At 36.5% G+C, this 25320-nt stretch overlaps 2 protein-coding genes across 3 annotated transcripts; both read right to left on the bottom strand.

The window, feature by feature from the left end:
- Positions 1-957: 957 nt before the first annotated feature.
- LOC106918672 (uncharacterized) lies at positions 958-15180 on the bottom strand. 2 transcript variants are annotated; one of them, XM_014988597.2, is made up of 8 exons: positions 14933-15180; positions 12719-12873; positions 11641-11843; positions 9001-9088; positions 7675-7787; positions 5667-5819; positions 5487-5574; positions 958-1544 (listed from the first exon to the last, which is right to left on the bottom strand). In XM_014988597.2, the coding sequence occupies exons 1-8, from the start codon at positions 15021-15023 to the stop codon at positions 1455-1457; spliced, it is 981 nt and encodes a 326-aa protein (XP_014844083.2). In that variant the 5' UTR covers positions 15024-15180; the 3' UTR covers positions 958-1454. The 2 variants fall into 2 exon arrangements, with proteins under 2 accessions (XP_014844083.2, XP_014844082.2); XM_014988596.2 differs by having other exon boundaries at positions 12719-12876.
- Positions 15181-17211: 2031 nt separating this feature from the next.
- Positions 17212-24413, bottom strand: leprotl1 (leptin receptor overlapping transcript like 1). The gene is made up of 4 exons (XM_014988599.2): positions 24302-24413; positions 23766-23841; positions 21862-22048; positions 17212-20945 (listed from the first exon to the last, which is right to left on the bottom strand). Exons 1-4 carry the CDS (start codon positions 24315-24317, stop codon positions 20829-20831), a joined length of 396 nt encoding a protein of 131 aa, XP_014844085.1. The 5' UTR covers positions 24318-24413; the 3' UTR covers positions 17212-20828.
- Positions 24414-25320: the final 907 nt, after the last annotated feature.

Below are 25320 nucleotides of genomic sequence, written 5' to 3' on the forward strand. Positions count from 1 at the left end.
TGGAAACTTCCGATGACATTGACAAAAACAATTTTGCCTTTGTGGTGTTTCCATTAAATAAGGAATGAAATTAAAGTCGCATGTGAATAAGTCTGTTCACACAATAAGTCATTAGGAAACATGTTGCACGGTTATCCTCCTACTACTTCCTGTTGTCGTCTTCTTCCTAGTTTGCACCAGTGGAAACATCCAGTTGTGGATCATGTGACCCATGTGATCCAATTTCGATATGGACAACAAAAATTATAAAAATAATTGTGCTAAATGTAGCAGAATTCCAAAAATTTGCAAATACAGAAGATTCATTTCGTTCAATCCATTTTGATTGTGGTAAAAAAATCAGTAAGCCTTTAAACATTTACAAATCTTCATAAAAACAGAAAACTGAACTGTTTCTTCCAGGGAGATTATATTTTCTTTTAAATCCAGGTTTCAAAACATCTTTCATATTTGACCTTGTCCACAGTATATGTTATTAAAAACTGCCTTACAGCCTTTATTATGCTAAAAGTTGTGAAATAAAATATATTTGATGGAGAAATGGGGCATCAAAATAGATAGTAGGCTTTGTTTGTATAAATAGATTTGCTTTATTAATAGTAAATTAGTTTCTATCTGTATCTTCAGATCATTTTTTTCTCTAAGTTCTTGGGTAATGCATGACTAGATGGGGTCCTGAGATTTTTAATGTATAGCAAATTATAGATTAATGGGGGAAGATGTTTAGATTGTTGACTTAACCATTTAAATATAAAGTGGACAATTATGTGTTCACCTTTCTCAAAAACAGTGAAAATTAGATATTTGTTTAATTTGAGCTTCATTGATCTTAATGTTGTCAACCTCAGACGATGTTTTAGTTCATATTTATACAGAAATGTCAAAAATCGACCAACATTGAAGGACTACTACACATGTGAAGGATTTGATGACTTTCTCCATGATGAATCAGAAATATTGTTTTTCTCTTGCGCAGTTTTATTGTTCTTTTTTAGCAACATGTGTGCATCAGATGGTTCACACATGAGCCGCTGCTGATCCAAACCAAATTACTTTACAGATTTTCTGATAATTGCTCACAAGAGAAAGCCGAGTGACAAGGAAACAGAAAACCCAGTGATGGTGCTTTAGTGCGGTAAAAAAAGCGTGTTTGTTTGTGTCCTCTGTGCGCCAGCTGAGGATTTACGAGCCAAACAACAAAAGAGAACATTCTCAGGTGCTCCTATTAGCAGTGTTGATTACGAGGTTTTGAAAAATGGACAATTACTGGAAAAATGTGACCAGACAAATTTAAGCACATGTGATGCACATATGGGACAGCAGTAAGAAAAGAAGGGGGAGGGAACTGGAGCTTAATGAATGGGTTTTAGTGAACAATACTGGAAGGAGAACAATGCAGGTTTGGTTTCTTTAAAACAAAGACTGGAAGGCAATCCACAAACATCCAGTAGTAGTTAAAACCTCTGAGTTGAGGAAAGTGGGAGAAGATGGGATGGCTTTAGTCCACAAGGAGGTTCCTGGTATCTGCTGATAGGATTCCCCGCCTACAGGCAGAAAAATAAACTCTGCGTTAGGATGAGAGCAGAAGAGTTTCCTCCACAGATAAAAGTCCTCCAGGAAAAATGTTTGGGCAAGATAAATCCAATAAAATGATGCATGTATAGTGTCAGTGTTTAAACTGGAAATTAAGACTAATTTAATTTGTTTTAATCTGGTATTTAAAGTGATATCTCAGAAAGACCACATAGGTGTAGATAAATGGAAGTGAAAGTGGTGGGCATGAACGTTTTGGCTCATATGAACTGGTGATGCAACAAAAGTTCCCAATAAATAATAATTATTTAAGAAAACTGATTAATTGTGGGTTATCCATTGAAAGTACCTCATAAAATTCACATTAAACAACTTTCAAAATATTCTATATGTTGTCACATAACTACAAACTACGACGTATTTTATGGGGATTTTATGAAACAGTCATTGTTACGCATAATTATGTAGAAGTAAAATGATGCATTGTTTTCATTTTTCACTAATACAAAACTGGACAGTGTGGCATGAAGTATAGTCTCCTGATTCATTTGGCTGCAAACAGATGCACAATTATGCAATCATACATTTTTGAAAAGCAGAAGTAGAGCCTCCTGCGCAATCAACACGAAGGCAACAAGTGGTTTCTGGATGGTAAATCAACAACAAAAGACTTCTCTTTTCCAGCAGCCATTGTACAGCGCATACTGCAGTAAAACAAGCTGACAAAATGTGCTGGAGCTCAGCATTGGTTCCGAGACGATGGGCTGGGCTTCGCTTGGATTGCTAGGTAACAGGGCTGGGCTCAGGTGAGGTTGCTAGGTAGTGGGGCTGGGGTCAGCTGGGGTTGCTAGGTAACGGGGCAGTGATGTAACAATTCTAGACATCAGAAAACATTAATGTATTGGAAAAAAATGGTTGGATGGGTTTTTAAGTACCTGGGCTGTTTTTAGACGCAGTAAAAACCCAAATGGAAATGTAAAAATGTCCAAAATGTGAATTTTGCATAATAGGTCCCCTTTAAGGCTCTTCTAAAGGAGGAAGGGGTTTGCAAATGAACATGTGCTTTCAAAGACGATGTCCTTACTGACCCCATAAAATATATATTTTAGGCTAAGTCTGAGGCTGTTCTTGGAAATGTGATTCAGTCTAATGACTGAGGTCTCATCCTAATCCTAAAAATGCATCCAAACAGCTCTGTTAATACTTAAAACAAATCTGTTTGCCTGACAATTTTCAGACAAAGTTGAGCTCCATGCATGCCAGACCAGGACTTATTGTGACAGCAGACCTCAAAGATGGCATTGCACAATCTGGCACTGGTAACCAAAACCATCAGGGCTCACATAACTGTCGCAGTCGGAGTCAGCAAAATTCTTCAGCCTGGTTGGAGTTTTTAAAAATATTCACTTTCAGGAGCCAAAGAAGTGTGATTGCATGTGGAGGACATCTTATGGAAAAGCACCAGGGGGTAATTCAAACATGACCCCAACAAGTTCAGTTTAATATAAAGCAGCAAATGTCTGAAAGGGGCTTCTGTCATGTCCAGACAATGTGAATCTGCGGTTTCCATAAATCATGTCGGAGCTGGTAATGTGTTTTATCGAGGCTGTTTCCTCCATGTTTCTGACAGTCGCTGCTCCTCTGGAGACATTTCCGCCCTCGCTCTGCTCTGCAGGAATCGAAAAGGGGGGAAAAACAGTCTGCATCATCTGCTCTCAATCAGAATAATTATCCCAAGAAATGCAATGCAGAGTCTGAGCGAAGTGAGGGGAATGAAGCACAGAGGCTCTTGGCGAGCGCCTCCTCCAGTCATTATTAGTCATTTCTTCGCTGCTTTGGAAGCGGACTGGGAGGAGGCCCAGCGCATCCAGCAGACAGGCAGAGAAAAAGCACAATGAGACTCTGATGCTAAGAGAAGATCAGCCGTCTCTGACGTCTCTGGAAGCCATGAGCATTAGCCTTATGTTCAGAATCGCAGGGTTTCTCTCATCCAGGTAAAACACTGAACAGATCATACGACGAAGAATAAAGTCATAGTATTACGGGAATAAAGTTGTACAAGAATAAAGTAAATTGAGAATTAAATCACAATATTATGAGAATAAACTCATACGACAATAAAGTGATAATATTACCAGAATAAAGTTGATATAGTAAGAAAATAAGGAACAGTTTTACACTTGCATGAGAACAGTTGTATATTGAGAATAAAGTTGTAATATTACAAGAACAAAGCTATAAAAGTACTTGAATTAACTTGTTTGGGAATAAATGTTATGCGTAAAATTGTTACGTTACGACTTTATTTTGGTAATATTACTGCATTCTGGTAATATGTGTTTATTCTCTGAATATTATGACTTTATTCTTGATATATTGACTTTATTCTATTATCATGATTTTATTCTCATATTATTGCAACTTTATTTTCAGATTATTTTTGACTTTTTTTCATAATATTTTCAGGATATGGATTTTATTCTCACATTATTATGACTTTATTCCTCATATTATTTTGCATTTGTTTAATTTCCCTTTTGGATCATTACAGTATTTTTGATTTTTTTTTTTTTTTGTATGACTTTATTCTCGTATGATTTTATTTGTATAATTTTATGACTTTATTTCAGCAATACGCCATCATAAGGAGGATATGAAGGCTTTTCCCAGAGTGGTCAGAAAACTCCTTTGAACATTAAACCCTGCAGGAGGATGAAGTGTTGAGATCCTGTCAGGATTTGATAAAACTTCCTGCAAGAGCTTCTTCGACTTTATTTTTTCCGGCTTGATTGCAAAACAGCTTTTAAACTCAACCCTCAAATATTTTACAGTGAACAACAGACAAATAAAAACCTGGAACAGTTATGTGACTCTGTTGCCCCTTAAGTTTTCATTTTAAGAGCATTTTGGCAGAAATACAAGTCCACAGGGGACTGGAAATCACCCTGAGTGAAAAATTATGTTCTGAATTTCTGGTTCAACCCTGAAATTTGAACCAATCTGAAAGATCTGGCACGATTAGACTGGCCAGTTTTATAAGGACGAAAAGCTGCTGCACATTCTCCATAAAATACATATTGATAGTTGGAAATTATGTGGAAATATATACAGGTCATCTTGCTCAGATTTGGAATAATTAAAACTTCTATCAGAATGAACTCATTATTTTTGATGGTCTTAGCTGAGCGAGTTCAGTTCATTGATTTGATTTAAACCATCTTTTGAGAACTTGGTTAACACCAGATTATTCTAATTAGGTCCAGATATGACAAACCAGAGTCGATCCAAAGTTAAATGAAGTCATAGGCTGATTTTTTTTTTTATTGAATTCAAACATGACTGCAACTGTTAGCCAGAAATTAAGGAGCCAAGTTGAAGCAACCACAGAAAAAAGGCTAATACTCAATTTATTACTTGATTATTACTCAATTTGTTTACAGCTACAATTTGCTTTAACTATTTTATAAGCTCAGAAAATGACTCAAATAAGTAAATTAGCTTCAACTTGTGTCTCTGTTAAGATTGTTTAAGCTATGAAGAAAACATGTTATTGTTTGTGATTAAAATAAACTAGTAAAATAAATATTACATTATGAATACTTCAGCTTTATTGTATTTGTTTCAGTGGTAAATATTCTTATTCCGTTTTATCAGTGAACTTCACTGGCTGTAACAGAGAGATGAAAGGCACAACATTGTCTGTATAAACTGTTGTGTCAACTATTTATTTCTTCCTCAAATTCTACGTTTTTGAAGATGATTTTAGAGTTTGTGTCATTTCTAACTTTAAAAAAAGCCATGAAACTGCAGCTGAGTTATGTTTTGTGTCATTTAAGAAAAATTGTTTAGCTTGAAAAGAATAAAAATCTCTCCCAGAAAAATAACAGCACATTAATCAAACAAGATCAGTCCCTGAAATGATATAAAAATGTGCTGTGTGATCTTCAGGTTACCGGAGTAATGAGCTCCTCATACAACATGTTTGAGGTTTCCACCTGGGAACCCAGATCTGTCACCACGTCTGCATCCAATGATGTTACACTGCATACAAAAACAGGTTTTAGACGTGGCTAAAGGGAAACGAATAACTGTATTTTTATTAACAGCTTAGCAGTGGATTCATATCCACCCACCTGCCAGGCCTCTCTGCTTCCTCTAGAGGGCGCAGGAGACTCTGTGTTGGACTGCCATCATGTGAGCTCTTCTTCTGTTGCCCAACCTTCTTCTCCAAAGTGCTGACCTGATGCAGCAGAGTTTGTCTCTCCTCCATCAGACAGTCTTTGAACCTGTGGAAGACAAAAAAAAATAAAAAATCCACCAATCTTTGGTCACTGACCAGAATAACTATTTTTACAATACTTTCCAGAAAGTTAAAGGTCTCTTTTCTCGAACACATAGATAACTTTTTTTTTTCTTTCCATGTAGATTTGCTTTTGGTGAAACAAGCAGTGAAGTGTGGTCAGGGGAGGCAGATGAGGCACCTGTAATCCTGATAAGTAAAAAACTAGCATCTGTTTCATGCAAAGTGAAACAGATGCTAGCAATGATGAGAGTCCACTTGAATTTTCTATACAATGTTTTTATTATTGGTAATTTCAACATTTTTATGGCCAAAATCACTGAATTTACGCATTGGCTGTTGAAATACAAGAAGGCCAGGTTGAGGCAGTGCAGTGCCGTGCCTCAACCTTTGGGGGCGCTGTATCACACAAGTGAATTAAACGAGGATTTAGCGCATGTCCATTGCTGTCTGTCTTTGTAGCGCCAATGTACTTGTTTAATTACACATTTTCTACATATGTTGACGTTACACAGTCTGTTTGATATGTTTAATAAATGTGAGCAACTTATTTAGTCTTTCTGGTCGGCTATAAATGTGCAGCGATATGCGCGGCTGAGGCAGAAAGTACCATGCCTCCCTGATAGGGGGCAGTGTTGAGCCCCATGGATACAACAAGTGATCTTCTATGCATTGATAAGAATGCAAACAGTCGAGGGGGAATACAGATAGCAAAACCGTTCTGGGCCACTCTCTTTGGCTGCCAGATTTTTGAAAATTAAAGGAAAATGAGAAACAACAGAATGACAGAGATATTTGTAGAGAAGGATGGGTGCATTGACATCATATGAAATAAAGGTAAGATCACACACGATTTTCTATTTTAATCAGAAAAGAGATAAATCTGCCAAAGGAAACATTCAAATAAATAAATAAATAAATGTGACCTTATTAAATATTTTTTCATCTTTTCTTGCAATTATAATTAGTGCCTCACCAGTCGTGCACAGCACTGGAAAAAAGTCACAAATTATACCTGTCACTTTACCAGTAAAGTATGAGATTATAAGTCAATTATAATTCTACAAAATTCTAGAAAAATGTTCTGTAAGTTCTGCAAAGTTCTAAGTACCAGGAAAATAGTCTGTAAGTTCCAGGAAAGTTTTAAAAGGCAACTTTATAAGTTCATGAAGAACTCTTTAAGGTTCTGTTCGGTCCCATGAAAGCTCTAGCATTCTTGTTTTTCTGTCATTTGCAATAAACCAAAGGTTGTACCATGTGGAATCACAGAAATTTATGTAAGCTCTTCAAATTTTATAAAAAATGTTTGACAAATTACATGGAAAGGTTTACCTTTACTTCACATATTCCAATTTTTTTAACTGTGCCTTTAAAAGCCCATGAACTCGACTTTGTTTCCCTCCAGCTCCTTCATTGTTGTGGTTTACTCTCTCCACTGTCATTAAATTTGTTTACAGGCAGCAGGTTTCTGCTTTTATTAGCCAGGAGAGCGCTGCCCAACTCCCAGCTCAGAGGATTGGATTTATTTTCAGAGGTTTGGGGATGTTAAGAAGGAACACAGTGAAATTAATAATAATCTGAAGGAAGTAGAAGGATTTAGTCAGTAATGTTTCTCTAAATCTGCACATTGTTAGCATGTGTTTTTGCAGCATAATGTGTTGTCAAGACCTTTAGTCTTTAAACAAACTAAAGCATGAGTTTGCCCAACAGTTTTTTTTTACTCTGGATGTGAACTGATATTGGAAATAATCATGTTTTTGGCATAAATCTTACATAAAATACTATGAGAATAGAATCTAACTATGTTGCCATGTTTGTTTTATTCATGTAAATAATCCCACCTTTTGACACAACGCATCCAGTACTTCTGTTGCTGACAGAGCCACTCGAACTGCTCTGCCGTCTCCTGCAACTTACTCAGGCTCCCTTTATTCTCCTGCTGCAGTTCCTTCACCTTTAAAATACATTTTAAATAAATAAACGTGATCATTTTTATTTCCCCCTGATACCAGGATGTGATCAAACCAATAAACTCAGGAAGCAGTGATTATTGCAAACTGCAAATATAGATTAGAATAACGACTTGTCATGCAGAAAGATGAGTTAGAGCGGCGGAGTCTGACATAATCTTCAATTCCCAGGGCCTTTGCAATATTTCCCTGGCTTGATCCCCTGCTAATAAATGATCTCATTAAGTTTTCACTGACTCTGCGGTCTGCTCCGCTGTTCTCCTGGCCATCTGCGGATGTCTCAAAGGAAAGTTAATTACATAACCGGATTGTTTGCTGCTTGATGGACTGGTTGAAGGCGAGGCCAACACAGGGGCCGGTCTTTGAAGCTCACAGTGAATAATAAAAACCATAAATCTACACGGTCCACAAATATACAGATGCACTAAAGCAAACCCAACACCAGTAAAGTCTCGGAAGTTGACATTTTAAAAATATATATGTCTGTGGTATAAATTTGAGCCCTGAGCAAACAGGTTTCATTATAATTATTTCCTCCATAAAACAGTCTAAATTAACTGTAAAATTGTAAAAGTTCTGCTAATTGCTGATTGTTTCATGTTGAATAACGTGTCCCTATTCTGACATCTGGTGGACAAGAATGGCATTGCAATTCCAACACTGAAGATTTTTTTCACAAAAAGTGGCTTTGTTTATAAAATTAACTACTGAAACTCAATGCTCTGCAAAAATACAAAATCTTTGTTTAATTTAGTGTTTAGTTTATAGTGAGAATATCAGTGCACACAAAGACAAAACCAGCTTACAAGTAACTTTTAAGATATATCAGGTGGTTTAAATGAATAATTCCTTAGTATTAATTTTAAAAAGTATTTGTTCCATTGACAGATTATTTCACTTATAACATGAGGAAAATCTTGTTATAAGTGAAATGTTTGCCAGTGAGCCTAGTTCAATTTTAAGAAATTATTAACTTTGTGTCACTTGTAAGATAATTTAGTCATATTTCAAGTGCACTAAAATATCTGCACTAGAAACTAGATTAAAAATACTTGGTAGGAGTTTATGTTTTGCAATGTGTAAAGACTCCAAGTCTTCCTCTAAGAATCATTTCTTCAGATTTTGCTTCCAAAGAAAAATACTTTTTTTGTGGGAAACCTCACTGTTGTTTAGAAAGATGTACAGAAAGGATCTCACCTCCTCCAGATGAGTTTTGTGGAGGTCCCTCAGCTCTTCTGTCAGACCGTCGTTGGTTTCCTGCAGCTCCTTCAGCTGCACCAGCTTTCTGCTCATTGCAACCACAAAACACAGATATACATTTGTTTTTCAGGTATGGTACCCAAGCTTCTTGTTTTCAGTTGAATACAATGAAAAAATTAATTAAATTTAACATGCACAATGCTAATGTTCAATTGCTAGGAGCTAGCAGAATTTGATGAAAAATAAAAACAGAATTAAGTGAACTTTAGTTTATTAACAGTTGCAGGTTTTTATTACTATTTTTATTTAAAGTCCAGTAAATCAATAAGGAAGGTGACAAAGGAGAGTGTAAGAAGGTCCAAAATGTTTTTCTTAGGGCTGGACAATATGGCTGCAAAAGGTATTATAATAAAATTGTTTCATATCAGTCGACATTGATAATTATGTATTTGTTTTTTGTTTTAAATATCTGAAATACTATGGATCTGGTGGCGTAACCTCTTCTGATTTATCCAGAGTTTCCACTCCATACCGTTGTTTTTTTTTTTTATTATTTAAGCAGGTATGAGGCACAGTGGTGAAGCCTTAAACTGCTGCCTGTTACTCAACAGGTTGTTGCTAGGTAACCAAGGAGTGAGTGAGTTGCTAGGTAACCAGAGTTAGTGCATTAGTTGATTTCACCAACCTTAGTTAGCTAGCCGTGAAAGGTTGAACAGCTAAAGCCTGTCCTCTGCCTACATCTCCCAGAATGCTGTGCGGTTCTGGATCAGTGTTCATTGAAATCATTGAATATTGTATGAAATGTATTACTTTTTGATATCGATCACATATCTACTGTGATTTATGTAGTTATTGATTTATTTTCCAACCCTAGTTTTTCTGAAGGTTTTTTTTAAACCTCAGATCTGGTTTCCGACTTGAATTAGGATGCCCCAACCAAATGAGATAAAAGAACAAAACCACTGTGATCAGAGAACAGTTCTTCAACTTTAAGTCAGGTACTGTTGAACATTTGCATAAAACATGTGGTCTCTCAATTCATGTTGGATATCGTTACCGATCACATGAAAGGCATTTGATAGCCAGGGATGAGCAGTTTGTTCTCAGAATAAAGAATAAATGCTGAAAAGCTGCTGAATAAACTCTTACAGGAGCAGCATTAGAGTCCAACATGGCGTAGCAAAGAAGGCGTGAGCAAAGCAACCTGAGGTCGAACTAAAGCCTCGACATCTTAACATCAATCAAGGTTTTTAATTGATGTTTCGTTGTGTTTTTAATCAGATTACTTCTGCATGAAATTCTTGACCAGAACTTCCTGGCAGGAGAGATGTTGCACCGCAATGTTTCTGGTTAAATAAAATTTAAAAAAGAATAGTCAGAAACTGCAAAGTGTTACAAACACATTTCTGACGGTGTCTGACTGCCCATGGCAAAAACACACTCCAGCTAGGGATGTAAGAATCACAATACATCATTAAAACCAAAAATAAATCTAAACAGTAAACCTTTTGCAGATGATGTCTCTTTCATCTGTTTTCCCAAAAATATCCTGCTAGAAAAAAATGTGACATAAATCAAACTGCAGGATTTAATTAGACAAAGCAAATGACAGCTATTTTTCTGACAATTTTACATTTTATAGTTTGTTTTAATTCATTTGAAAAATAAAGAGTGTTTTAAAGCCTGTAGTTTTTTAGGGTAGCTGATTTACAGCTTGATTCAGTTTAGTTTTCACTAAATGGATGTGCTCTTCTCCGGCTGTTTGAACTTGTTTAGTTAAAACAGCTGGAGAGACACAAAGGAATGTGCTGGAATCAGCCAAAAATTCAATATTTGGATGAACAGTAATGACATGATGAAGTACTGGAGAATGCATTAAAGAGAGCCAAAATTACTTTTCTAAAAACAAAATAGCAGCTTTACCTTTTCTTAGCTCTCCTGTAATAAACTCTGGTGTAAAGGTGATTATAGATCAGATTAAAGGTGATTAAGGGTGTTTTCATCATCCCTGTTAGTCCAGGTTCAACTGGGGACGTTTGTTACATTTCCAGCTGCTGTGGTTCACTTTCACACTGCACTGTCAAACCAACCAAACCCTTTGAAAAACCCGTTCATCTCCTCGCCTGTGGTGGTACTGCACCAACAACCTCTGAAGGAAACAATACAAAAACTTCAGAAGAAGACATGAGCGCAACTTCTTTCTTTGCGAAATGTAAACAAAAATGGAGTAGTGTCAAATTTGAGAGATTGTAGGATTTATCTTTTGTCTTTGGCAGAAGACCACGAGTCATTACTCTCGGTTTGGTTGTATTTACCCAGGATGCCCTGCGCTGCGGTCCACTTCCTGGTTTTGGACAGGTCTCCGACCTGCCTGGTGTTCACATATGCATTTGAACTGCACCAGATTTTACTTCAGCTGAACATAGACTTTGGTTTCTAGGCGGACCAGAGTTCGCTTTTTGGGTCCACATCAACGTTTGGTTGTGCATTGACACTTCGCCAAACAAACTGGTATTTCTAGACAAACGAACCAGAGTTCGGTTAAAACAGACTAAACAAGGCTAGTGTGAACGCACCCTAAGTTTGTCTGCGCTTACAACCAAATTTCAGAAGCAAAAGGAGCTGAAGTGCGTGTACCTGCGCAACTCTGCATGCAGTCTGTCCGTCAGCGCTGCTCGGCGCTGGGCCTCAGCGTGCAGCTCCTCCACCAGGCCCTCCAGCTGCACCTCAGAGCTTTGCAGACACACCAACTCTGAGTTGACCTGCTGCAGCAGCTCCACATCCCGACGACTCTCCTCTGCCAGCAGGACCATCCGTTGCTGTAGGACATCCACCAGGTTCTGCAGGAGACACTGAAGGACATGAGTAACACTCATTCCTGCAGCGTAGTCAGCAGATTTAATTGTGATTCGGTGGAGACTTTGAGATTTCACTAAAATATCATCACAACTAATTAAATAAGTGGCATAAAAGTGCCTTAAAGTCTAAGTGAATGGGACAAGCCTCAACCTGATGTAGAGTTTGTTTAGAACGTCAGAGTCACTTTTCAAGGTGTAAGATTTAAAAAGCTTTTTTTTTTTTCTGCATGACTTCTTGACAAGAATTTTCTGTGTATTCAGTGCAAACTTTGATGCTTGGTAGAATGTTACGGATATTTGAAATAATGAGACCAGCATTTTAAGATTTTACTGCATTAACATCCTAATCTACTGTGATAAAATGAAGTAGAACTTTAATAAAATTCAAAGAACGTTTTATGCTTAAACAGTGAGCAAATTTCTTTAAAAGGAACTTTTAATTAACTTTGTTAATTTTATTGAAAATAAAAACAGATTTCTTTAGTTTCATCTTTTTTGTCATACTTATAAATATTAGACACAGATAACCTAATTAAACTCAAAATGCAGTTTTCAGGTGATCTGTTCACGTATTCAAGAAAAAGCAGCAACCTGGTTCTGTAATTTTTACCAGGGATGCCAACAAATGTGGAGGGAACTAAATATCTCTAGAGTGAATTAATATTTTCTTCAATGAATAAGTTTTTCTTAAAGTTCATCTAGACTTTTATTGTAATTTCACAAGTTTGAGCTTCAATAAGAGCAAAGATACCCCAAACAAACCTAAAAAAACATGGCAAGATTTAATGTGAGGGTTTAAAATGAAAGCTGCATCATCTGACGGTGATTCTCCATCAGGGAGAACTTCATGAATCCACCTGCTGCTGACGGATCCTGCAGATGAGCTGGTCCTGGTTCATCCTGAGCTCCAGGTTCAGCTGCTCCTGATGCAGGAGACGAGTGGTCACAGCGTCCAGTTCATTCTGCAGCTTCCTCTCCTTCTCTCTGGACACCAGAAATTCTCTTTCCAGCACTGCTGCAGCGAAAGAAAGACAACACCACAGTCAGTTTAACACACCCAAAGATGGTGCAAGTAAGCAGCTTTATTGTTCTTAGAAAGTAACACAAGATAAGGCAAGTTTGTTGCTTTTCAACGCGTTTTACAAAGACACTGATGTTTCATGATGATATGTGAGATGTAGACATAAATGTGAAAAAATAAAATCCTTCATTCAGTGTCGCCTTGCTTATTGAAGAAGAGGGATTCCCTGAAAAGTTAGCAACTTGTCTGGCCTTCTTTAGACTGATAACTTTTTAACAATTTGCATTGAATTGAATTTGCCACCATGATTTTTCACCCTCTTTTGATCAGATCCACTTAAACGCTAAATGGATTCATGTTAACTAACAGTTATGCTGCATTAATGTGTTTCTGATGGTGAGAAACAGTTTCAAAGGCAAATCAATGGGTAAATTAAATCGTGTTGGAATGTAACTTAATTTTAATCTTTCTGTAAGACAGGATTGAATTAATTATATATTTCTGAATTTAAATGCCATTTATTTCTCGTGTGAAATGTGTTGAGAGGATATTTGTTGTGAATTGGCGCTAAATGAATGAACTAAATCAAACTGAATCTGACACACAAGTAACTTATTAATTGCTTTCCCAATGTTAAGAATGAAAAAAAAATGTTTTGGCAAAGATTAAGATTTAAAAGATAATTAAAATATGGAGTGATTGAAAACTATAAAGGAGCTTGAATATTTAAAATCTGATTGATGGCAATTAAACTACTTCTGTGTTTTGCTTGGATTTAATTGTTGATTCTCTGTATTTTGCTAAAGCTATAAAAAGTGGAAATGGTTTATTTTTGTAAACCATTTATAAGATGAATAACTCACACAGCTCACATATGCCTTAAAGTTTAGAAAACAAGGATGTACATTGCAAAAACGTTTTTGTATTTTTATCCAGTTTCTATAGTAAATAATGTAGTACAGTTGAAATAAGAGGAAAAAAAACTTACAGGTGAACATTTCTAGCATTCCTAGAAAATGTTATTCATTAAAAGCTGTTTTATAATTTGTTTTAAATTTGTTAATTTGTGTAATCAGGTTGTTGTGTGTTGCAGATTTCTGAAATGAGATCTGGATCTCAGTGGGGGTTTACCTGGTTAAATAAAGAAAAGAAAGAGTAGCTTTTCATATACTGTATTTTCCGCACTATAAGGCGCACCTAAACACCTTCAATTTCCTCAAAAGCCGACAGTGCGCCTTATAATCCGGTGCGCCTTATATATGGACCAATATTGAGCCACAACAGGTCGAGCAACTATGGTAAGTAGCCCCCGACTTCATTTTCGCCTGTAGAAGAAGAAGCGCGCGGTGCATGCTGGGATAGTTGTCAGAACGCTGGTTTGTTAATAAAGTTTGACTGATCTATCTACCTACCAGCCGTCTAGAATCAGGTCGTCTGCAGGTCATTTAGCACCACGTTCTCCACGAACATGCTGTGCGCGAACAGAGAAGGGTGACCATCGTCCGGCCACGCTCCGGCCCAGTCGGAAGGCTTTCCTCGCCGACTGGAGTCAGACTGTTTTGTTGACATTCGCAGCTCCACCTAGTGGATGCATAACGCAACTCCAGCCTCTACTGTAGCATCTATTCTATGCGCCTTATAATGTGGTGCATTATAAGGCGCATAGAATATTTTTAAAAAAGTTTTAAAATAGGCCATTCATTAAAGGTGCGCCTTATAATCCGGTGTGCCATATAGTGCGGAAAATACGTTATATATGTTTTAAGTAAATAATCTCTTAATGCTAATGGAAAAAGTACACATTGTCTTGCTTAGTGAAAAAAATCTACAAGTGCTTTTCCACCAATATCATGGAATTATTGATTTAAAACAAGCTCTTATAGCTGAAAGTTTACTTGTAAGTTTATTTGTTTTATTTCAAGTGTACTAAAATATTTGCACTAGAAACTCGACCAAAAATACTTGGTAAGATTTTGTATTTTTGCAGTCTACACTTTACATCCAGTAATCATCCAGTTTTCATCTGAAAGTCTCGACCTGCATGACTTACCCTTGTCATGAGCCAGGCGGGTGCATTTGGCGGTCAGGTACTGGATCTGACTGTAGTCCTCGTCCCTCTGGGCTCTGAAAAACCTCTTCATTGCTTGTCTGTCCGTTCCCGACTGCTCCAGATCTAAAACTCTCCCATCCTGGTCCTTTCGGGTTGCGAGGCGTGGGTGTGCCGCGTGGTCAGGAAGGACACGGTGTGCACATTTCCAGCAATGTTCAACTCCTCACAGGTCTTAAAGGAAGCTCATACCTGCAGTGGGCGGGTTGCTGCAAACACTGGGTTTTGTCTTGCTTGAATCATAAGAAAGCCACAACGTCACTTGTTTCAATCCTACAATTATAGATGTGATTTGATGCTACATGCAAATCTACAGAGAAATTGTTGCTACAGGCAGAGAAAGGGCTGAAAGAGTCGGGCAAGTTGAGTCTAGCAGCAGGTTTGAAAGCTGCAGCCTCAGGTCAGAGATTCATGATATGGGATTGAACAAAAAAAACTAAACCTACACTGAAAACAAGATTTAAAATGTATTATTGTTGTGTAACATTGTAGAAAGACTTGAGGTTAGGTTATTTTTCACCATTTTAGCAACAGATGTTTTGCTACAATTCAACCCCTGATGTAAATATTTCATAACTTGCTGCCACTAAACTATGTCTCTGTTATGTGAATCCATGTTATCTGCAGTCGGGGGAACATTTCTAGGAATGGTTTAACCTGCTGGCACTTATTCACTTCAACACCTGGTCGTTAAAGTGAGAAAATGTAAAGATTTTCTGAGAAAACAGAGAAAATTCTGATCAGTCCATTAAAAAATAAGTTCAAAATGTGAGAAATGTTTCATTTTTCTATACTTTTTGTAGTCTGTGGACAAAAAAATAAATTTTTACTTGAGATTAATGGTCGTCATTTGAGGCTATTGTGGATCGCAGGCAGACTGAATACTGAATCGCATAGCAAAGTATTTTTATCAGTAATTAAGAGAAACTCATAAATCACAAAGAATAATTGCACCCTATTTTCATTTTTGATGATTTATGGCTTAAAGATAAGAAAAACATAACATTTAAATTCCCTGAAAAAATGAATGTAATATAAAAACAATAAATAAAGCCTGTAGTAAAGTAATAACTCCATGCATAATTATTTAAATGTGTATTATTTTTTTTATAAAACACACAATTTCATGGGGAAAAGTCTTGATCCACTGAAAATATGAATAAATACTGAAATAATGCATGATTTTAACTTATGAAGATCACATACATGTGTTTAACAGGTTATGGATATTTTTCATTTATTTTTTTATTTATTACAACATTTTAATGTAAAATCTATGAATATTTATTAGATAACTTATTGATTTCCTGGAATGTGATGCTTTTGGTCCTTACATTTCTTAATCTTCTTTTATGAAGTTCACAAACTCCAATATATTTATCTATATTTATTGATAAAGCTACATAACTGTGAATCTCTTCGTTTAGGCTGTAGCAGAAAACATTGTGAAACTACATTTACCAGCACAAAAAGTTTATTATTTCAATTTACATGTATAGTCGGGTTTTAGATTTGCAGTCATAATTTAGTTTTGGTTTGATGAAGTTTAACAAATTTATGAAATCACAATTAAAATGTAAAGTGTCTAGAAAGGATGAAATATGCCTGGTGTAATTCCTACTTCTTGCCGGCAGAGGAAGACAAAACTCATTCAATGAGAAACTTAACTTCATTATTACTTACATTTCACTGTCATGTATCTTTCTGGGTGAAATTAATACGCTTTTTAATATAATTCCCACTCTATTCTTGAAACGTGCAACTTGATATCATTGATCGAATGTTTTCTGGCTCCAACACACCTGTCTCAAATGCAAATGGCTGTTTCAGCTCCAAAATGTTTGTAGCGATTTAGAAATTATTCCTGATGACTTAAGAAGCTTTGAAACAATAAGAAATCTCAAATCTATCATTCTAAATGAAATAATGAACTCTGGTAAAATATGCAAGCAGTCTGTGGTTAGCAGAGCATGAAAACTAGGCAGCTAGTCAGTTTCTGTGTCTATATCAGTAAACTAATCACTTTTTCCTTTAAGATTGCATTAAAGGCTGATCAAATCAGAACTTTTCCTGATATGCTTATTCTCTGTGATGTCACAAAATGTGTTTGAATGTAGCGTATCAGAAATTTTATGTGATGGAGGGTATATTTAGTCGGATTTTCAAATTTCTTGGTAATAAATGCTTCAAAGTTGGACACATTATTAGTCATTCAACAGAGCGGATGTTCAAAAATGGCATTTATTAAAAATAAAGAAAGGAAAAAAAAAAAGGAAATCACCATGCTGACGTCGTTCCTTCAACACAAGCGTTGTAGATTAAAAAATAAAGGAACCGAGCGTTGACTCGACAAAATAAATAAATACAACATCCTCTCATCATCATGAACAGAAACAGAAAAACACAGAAACCCATCCCAGAGCTTCACACCAGCCTCTGTCACATCGAAGGGCTTTCACAGCAGACTGTCAAACAAAATAAACTTCAGAACATTTAACTTATTGAGCTTAAAACTGGAAACACACAGATGTTCACACCTCTGGAGGTCACCCTGCAGATGGACTTGCATACACCCAAACATTGTTATAGTCACATAAATGTCAGTAGCAGCTTTTTTTATTCAACAGAAACTAATATGATCAATGCGTTTGATCGGGTCGTGTGAAAAAAAGAGAAAAAAGTCATACACTTTAATTAGCAGTTCTGAAAATGGAGGCTAAATATTTTGATCAATCATATTTTGATTTCTGTAAAAACTAAATACCTCGTGGCGTCTAGCTGTGATTGAAACTGGTTGATTAGTCCTGGCCTTGTTCACTTAATGAATCAAAAATCCCAATTTTATGGATCTGTAAATGCATCAGTGAACATCTGGGCTGTTGATGCACTTTGTTTTTAATTTAGTAAAAAGTTTATCAATGAAAGTTTTTCATTATTAGATTCAAATTTACACATTTAAGTTTTTACTGTCCTTACAACAAAAATCTGAATTGGCAGTTCGGAACAAAAGAAAACAAAAAAACTGGTATCAGTCAAGAAAATCCTGATCAGTGCATCTCTAGTAAAACAAAACAAAACAAAAAACAACGTAAAACAAACTCATCTTCTCCTTAATTTCATCTTGGAAAAGTGGATTGGTTGCTGAAATTTACTTTAACTGAATGATTAAAGATTTAAACTCAAGGAAAAATTTAACCCTGTCTTTTTTAGAAAGCAAATAAACCCCCGAAGAGAGAGACAGTGAAACGATGCAGCTGCAGTTTTTATATCTACTGACAAAATGAGCGATCTAAAAACCAAGAAAAGAGGAATTAGTTTTTACTTGAGGCTGAACGAACAGGAATAAAGATACTTTATACTTCTGCAGCACATCCATCTCATATGTTTCAGACAGCATGCATAAAAAACATTCTGCCCAGAATAAGAAACGAACGCTATAATTTTATAGCCTACAGAGGAAGGTACTGGCCTTAAGAATTAAATGACAGAAGTGTGAATGTTTTGTGAATTTGTGATTATTGGAGATTGACTTTTAGGGAGTCATCTTTAAAAATTTCAGTCAACATTTTAATATTTTTTAATGGCAGTTGATTAGAAATCAGACAGTTTTTATGTTACAGATTTTATATGTAAAACTTTGAAAAAAAAATCAGATTTCCTCCTTCATTCAGGAAATGCATGAGCACTAAGAACTTTCACCATTTTTTGTTAAATAAACTCATCAATCACCATCATGTACTTTGATGCAGTTATCTTACTTTAAGAAATAAAAAACATCAGATGAATGCTAGGAACATGCAGTTCGATCCATGAACAGAAATGACTTTGAAAACATCAAATAACCGTATGATGTTTTCAAAATGATTATCTCAATCCAACAAACTGCAGCACATCTTTTCTCTTTGATGTATTTTAGAAAACAAAATCTGAATTGTCAGATTAGAGCTCAAAGAAAAATGAACACTGATATTTATCTTTATAGTTTTTAGATTTTGTGCTGTTTAAACTAGTTCTATAGCGTAGACACATTACAATGTCAGTGCAATTTATTTAAATTTGAATATAAATCTCAAAGTCTGATAACTAATTCAGAATTTCTGATCAGTTTAGAAATTTTAGAAAGAATAATGAAAATCCGCTGACAGATCTATTATGTTGACAACCATTAAAAACATTCAGCACTTTTTATATCTTGTTTAATCTGAACACACTTTATGAATTAAAAATGTTATTTAACAGAAACTCCTCCATACATTGTGTGTCTTTTGAGGTAATTTGGTGATTTTGAGTTGCTACGGAGAATATTGTGTATGTTTCTAGAATAAATAGTATTAAATCTGAGGAACAATCTGTTATTGTGAGATATGTCTGGGAATCTGCCAGAGGAAGAGGCACCATCAGGGCTCGAAGAAAACGGAAATACACGATACAACCTGAAGATCTAAACCTTCCCCTCGGAGGAGAGCTGCATTCAGGCTGCAGCTTAACTCCACGTTTAGATCCTAAAGCAGTTTAACGGCCTCAAGCTGCATGCTGGAGCAAAATCTCAGACCTCAGAGACGACCTCCAGAGTCAAAGCAGTGAATGTGCTGGAGTTTCTATCATGGAAACGGAGCAAATGTGCAGAAAATCCAAAGCAAATGTGCTTAATTAACACGTAGGCAGGTTCATTGATACGATCAAGGAGTCAGATTGCAATGTTTAAAGGCTGTTAGTGATAATTAGGTGCCGTTTATGTGGTTTTTATAACAGCGCTACTGTCCTGAAGCTAAGCTAGCTGCTGAAAAAAAGCAAGGCTTTTCTTGCTTTCTGGGCGTTACAGTGCAGACTCTCACACAGGGTGTAATCAGAGCAAATAGATGCTAAGTAAGATGGTGACAGAATCTGATATCTGGGTGCGTGCTAGCCTGCTGTTCTTTCCCCTGGTGTCATTTGCTAATCAAAAACAGGTTTAAATGTTACATGTCGTCATATTTTAGAGGCAGAATAAATTAATATCTTCATAGTATGAAACGTTAAGTTTCTGCTAACTTTCAAACCATGTGGCAAATTTCAAATTCCATGAGTGCATTTGTGAGCATAATGTTTATTATGAAGGAAAATGCATTGGTAGTAGTTATTTTATCTTTTAATGCCAGTACTGAATATCTGCTCATGCCTGCATATTGCATTAAACAATCCTCTGAAATGTTTTTCCATGACAATTACATAAAAGAGTTTTTTTTTTTCCTTAGTGTCTGAGCCAAATGAAGGAGAGAACATCTGTTTGCAGAGATACAAGCCTGAACCCAAGTGAAAAGGAAAAGCCACATATGACTTCTTCAAAAGACGCTCATTATTGATTCCTGCCCTAACAGTCAGGTTCTCACCAAGTGTCAAAGCATAAAGTGAGTCACTTTACATTTACAGAAGATGTCAAAATCTGTGCTATTTTAGCAAAATGTCACCCTTTAATACCAACGGCAACTTGCTATGTTGTTCTTTATGAGTCAAGCATTAGGTCAAATAACCACAAGGAGAAATCTCACAGTACAAAAGTCAGAGAACAAAACCTAAAACAAAATTTAAAAAATAAAATCAGTACAAGTCAGCATTTTCCATCTTTCTTGTGTTAGTTCAACATAAAGGAGGCGATTTAAAAAAACAACAAAGTATTGCACTGGTCTGGTGTAAGTCTATGGATGGGTGGTCATCATATGAATAACAACAACCAAACAGTAATACTATAATAATAATAATAATAATAATAATAATAATAATAATAATAATTGTAATGCTAATAAAAACAGTTCAGACTAAGGCCCCCCCACCCCCTGCCGCTCTCCTTCATTTAGCCGTTTTACCACTGCTGCCAACTGAAGTCGTCGTTGGAGCCGAAGACCAGGAAGAAGCCCAGGATGGTCCCGAAGATGACTACATTACCTGTTAACACGAGCGCGCACGCCCCCCAGGCGATCTGCAAAAAAACAGAGCATTCACAACTCAGGTCAGACCAGCAGAGGGTCTAAACAGGAGTATCAACAGAACATTTAAAGGGACTGTTAGGTAATATTATGCAAAATTCACCTTTTGCACATTTTTATACTTCCATTTGGGTTAACAAAACACCCAGGTATTTTTTGTCAATACTTTAATGAGAGAAGTGCCTACGTGAACTAAATGCAAAATTCACATTTTGGAGGTTTTTGTGCTTCTATTTAGGTTTCCACTGCTTCTATAAACATTCCAAGTACTTTAAAAAACACCCAGATGGTTTTTGTTTTTTTTGGCAATAAGTTGATGTTTTTTGGTGTCTGAAAAATGAGCCATTTCAAACACCTTCCGAATGTAACGTCACAAATCAGCAGGCACTGCAGTTACCTAACAACCCCAGTGAAGCCCAGCCGGTTACCTAGAAACCCAAGCTGAGCTCCAGCACATTTGGTCAGCTGGTTTTACCGCTGTATGCTCTGTATAAACAAGTGATTTGTTGTTGACTTACCATGCAGAAACTACTTGTTGCATTCTTATTGGTTGTGCAGGAGGCTCTACTTCTGCTTTTCAAAGATGCATGGTTGTATAATTGTGTATCTGTTTGGCTCCATTTTTTTAGGTGCAAGTGTAAATGTTGAGTTGGGGGTGTGGCCAGCAGCAGTTTATTTGATTCTAAAGTGACAAGATGCCATTTAAAGCTCATTCTGAAAGGAACAATAAATATGTAGAACTGAGAAGACTAAAATTATATTATCTAAGAATAATTTTGTACAAAAAAGTAATGAACATGTTTTGTACAACCCATTTTCAAAGAAGCGTAGTAGGTCACGTGTAAGGTTTATTTCTGGAAGAAAACCAACATAAAAACATTTAGAAACAACCAAGTCTCCATGACTTACCACTTCAGCTCTAGCAAAGATGATGGGCAGGCCAAAGGCTGAGATGACGATGCCCGTCGTGAGGAAGATGGCCAGCTCTTTGCAGGCGTTGCTGGCAGAGTCTGTGTCATCAACCACCCGCCGCGAGATGCAGTAAGGGATGGGCGAGAGGATGTAGAAGAAGAGGAGGAACAAAGGCCAGTATTTGCTGCATATAAAAAGGAAGGGGACAAATGAAGGAGACACAATTCCACACATGCTGTGGTGATGCAGGTCAGGGATTGAATTACCAATCTTTCGCCCTTATTAGACTATTTTTAACTTCCTCAGTTAAGAAGTGTTGTTAAAAGTTTCATCAGTACATGATTTGTGCAACTATTTCTCAGAATCAGATGTCAAGTTTGGTTTGCTATCCAGTTCATGTCAGGACAGCATGTTGAAAATCATCAAGTCCAACCTTCTACTACTGCTAGATGAAGAGAGAAGGGCTTTTTAATATTATTAAATTAAAAACCTAGCAAACAGCAGACAGATTGAATTACAGGGATGTGCGTCTATTGATAATATTGCACAGATCTGCAGTAAATGCTTTATTGCAGGAACATCTTTAAAAAATGTGTACTGTGATCTGGCCTTGGAACTGCAACCTCCAGGGTTTCTGCCCATTTTCCCTGTAAACTCAATTTTTGAGACTTTTTAGTCCTTTATGATCACTTTAAAATATAAAATATCAACATCCACGATAAGTTTATGGTGCAGACTTTACATACAGCACAGCAAAAACCAGAATGAAAGAAGAGATGATTAGTAAAAAGGGACAAGAGGAAAGGAAGGACCGATGGACAGAAGGGAGGAAATAAAAAAGGACAGAAAAAGGGAAGCAGAACAAGAACGGAAAAAAGGTAGAAACAATGGAAAAACAAATCAAGGAAGAAAGAGAATCGGAAAGGAGAAAGAAATGAAGGAGGACAAGGGATGAATAAAAGGACAAAATGAAGGAAAGAATGAAGGACGCAAGTAAGATATGGAAAAGACAAAAAAGAAGCAACAACGGCAGACGGGACAGAAGAAAGATTGAAAGAATGCACAAAGGAAAGAAAGAAGAAAGACTGAAAACTAAAGGAAAAACAAAAGGAGGGACGGAAGCAAGGCCCTGAGGAAGAGAGAAAGGAAAGAGGAAAGGTAATGAGGAAGTGAAGAACAGAGACATGAGAAAGGAAGTTAGGAGGACACAAAGGAGGAAGAAATGTAGGACTATAGGAAGGAAACAAGGAATTATTTAATGGAGGAAGAAACATATAAAGGAAGGACAAAACTTTTAGACAAAGGAATAGTGAATTGTCTGGACATAAATATATTTGTCCATTCAGACGTGGAAAATGTGAAATCAAAATTTCGAGAGTCTAAATGTCCTCTTTTTACATTCTGTCCGGGGCATCCAGAGGGCATTTACACACAAACTATAAAACAACTGAGTGAGAGTTCAATTAATTGATTGACTTTGTGATATCATATTATTACAGATGAATAATTTTTTGTGTGTAATTTTTCTAGAGTATAACTGAAAAAGTGACCTATTGTTATGTATTACGTTTCTAATACAATATTTCTATTATTATTTATATCAAGATATCTTAAAGTGATTTTTGCACTTGGTGACTTATGAAATGTATTCTTTCTAACCACATAGAGAAGGAACATTTTAAAAATGCAACAATCAAAAGTATAATTAAGTAAACAGAGTATGACTGAAGTGTTTTCAGGACTGTTACTACTTTATTTGGAAATCAAAATCTGGTCACCCTAACAAAATCAATGTTTTTCCAGACAGGCTGCGTATGAACCCTGACCCTCATTAAAGGCTGCACTGGGCTCACACATTGATTCCCACACACCCTAACACAGTGTGTGATGGTTGTACTCACTCATATACTGGTAGGGCACATCCAAGCATGAGGAACATGAGGCCGATGGCCCCTCCGAAGGAGAGGCTGATGAGAGCTGTAAAAGAGGCAGAGGATTTCAGACTCAGTTAGCATCACAGTAACGCCACAGAACCGGCTGAGGACCGAGGCTTTTATCATGTGATGGTCCGGCTGATTTCACGTGGAACCGCTTGTCGTGCTATTAGGAGCTGCTGGCTAACAACAGCCGTTAATCCGAGCAACGAAATTAGCTACAAGAGCAGCTCAGGGAAAACGCGGGCTAACAAGAACGACATTAACTGCGATTTTACACGTTATTTACTACATATTAATAAATGTGGAAGCTGGGAAACAGAGGCTAACAAACACTGCGGGTGATTCAGCTAGATTCAGTGAACGGCGGAACCGTTGCTAATATGCACCCTCCGTTAGCTGGATGGGTGTTTTAAACGCATCACTCTTCTCCTGCGCATTTTAAAGCCGCTTCCATTTAAATAAAAAGGAATCGTCAAGGAAAGCTGCGGCGTTTTTTATACCCTTGATCCCGGCCATTTCTCCTGGACAAAAGCTCGACACACTGCCCTGACGGATGACAACAGTACCCCCTCTTCTTCTCCTCCCCTTCTCCCCTCCTCTACGGATGAGGAGTTCCGAATATGGGGCTTTCGCGTGTTACTGCTACAATCGGAATTTTACATTTTCACATAAAAACTAGAGGATCAACCTCTTTATTCTTTAACGTTACTACACTTTTTAGCAATGTTCCATCAAGCAAGGATCATTAGCACGCTTAAGTCCATGGTTACACGTTTATAAAAATGTATCTTAATTTACCCTATCTACAATAAATACAAATATATTATTACACATAGCTAGTGGTAATTAGTAACTAGTTACATTTGCATGCGAAACTTTGAGGAGAAAAAACTTTTACAATTAGTTTAACTGCACTGTACTTTTTAATTTTACTGGAGTAGCTTCACTGAATGACTGTAATTTCTTTTTAAGAAAGTACTTTAAAAGCGAAAAACCTGCATCTGGCTGGAATTCACTGACTGTACAATGTGTTGCAGAAGTACTTACCTTTAGTACTTATTCATATTTTTTTTTACATTGGGACAACGAACTTCAATGTGATATGATATGCCAGCTCTAGATTTTGTTGTTGTTGTAAACAAGCCTTGGTGTTCTGCCTCTTGAGTAAATACTTGAGCTGAAATTAAAATTTCACATAATTTGCATATCAGCTGTGTCTAGATCTGAATTTTGTATGTGTCCCCATGCCTATTTCTTCTCATATTATTAAAATTTTGTTAGCCTATTATTTCGACTGTTTTCTCCAACATTAGTATCACAACATTGTGACATTATTCAATTATGACGAATTGGAGCTCCCTGTTTGAAAGACAGCTCGGCCTACTGTCTGTTTCCACATTCTGACAGCAGGGCCGAATTCCGATTTTAATCGGTGGCTATGAAGGCGTCATGCGACTGCGACAATTTCAAATGAAAAAATTTAAAGGAAAATGCTAATTGCTTCACCAAAATAAACCTG

The sequence above is a fragment of the Poecilia mexicana genome, unplaced genomic scaffold (assembly GCF_051168715.1).
Source record: "Poecilia mexicana isolate PSO_F unplaced genomic scaffold, ASM5116871v1 scaffold_10, whole genome shotgun sequence".
Lineage (NCBI taxonomy): Eukaryota > Metazoa > Chordata > Actinopteri > Cyprinodontiformes > Poeciliidae > Poecilia > Poecilia mexicana.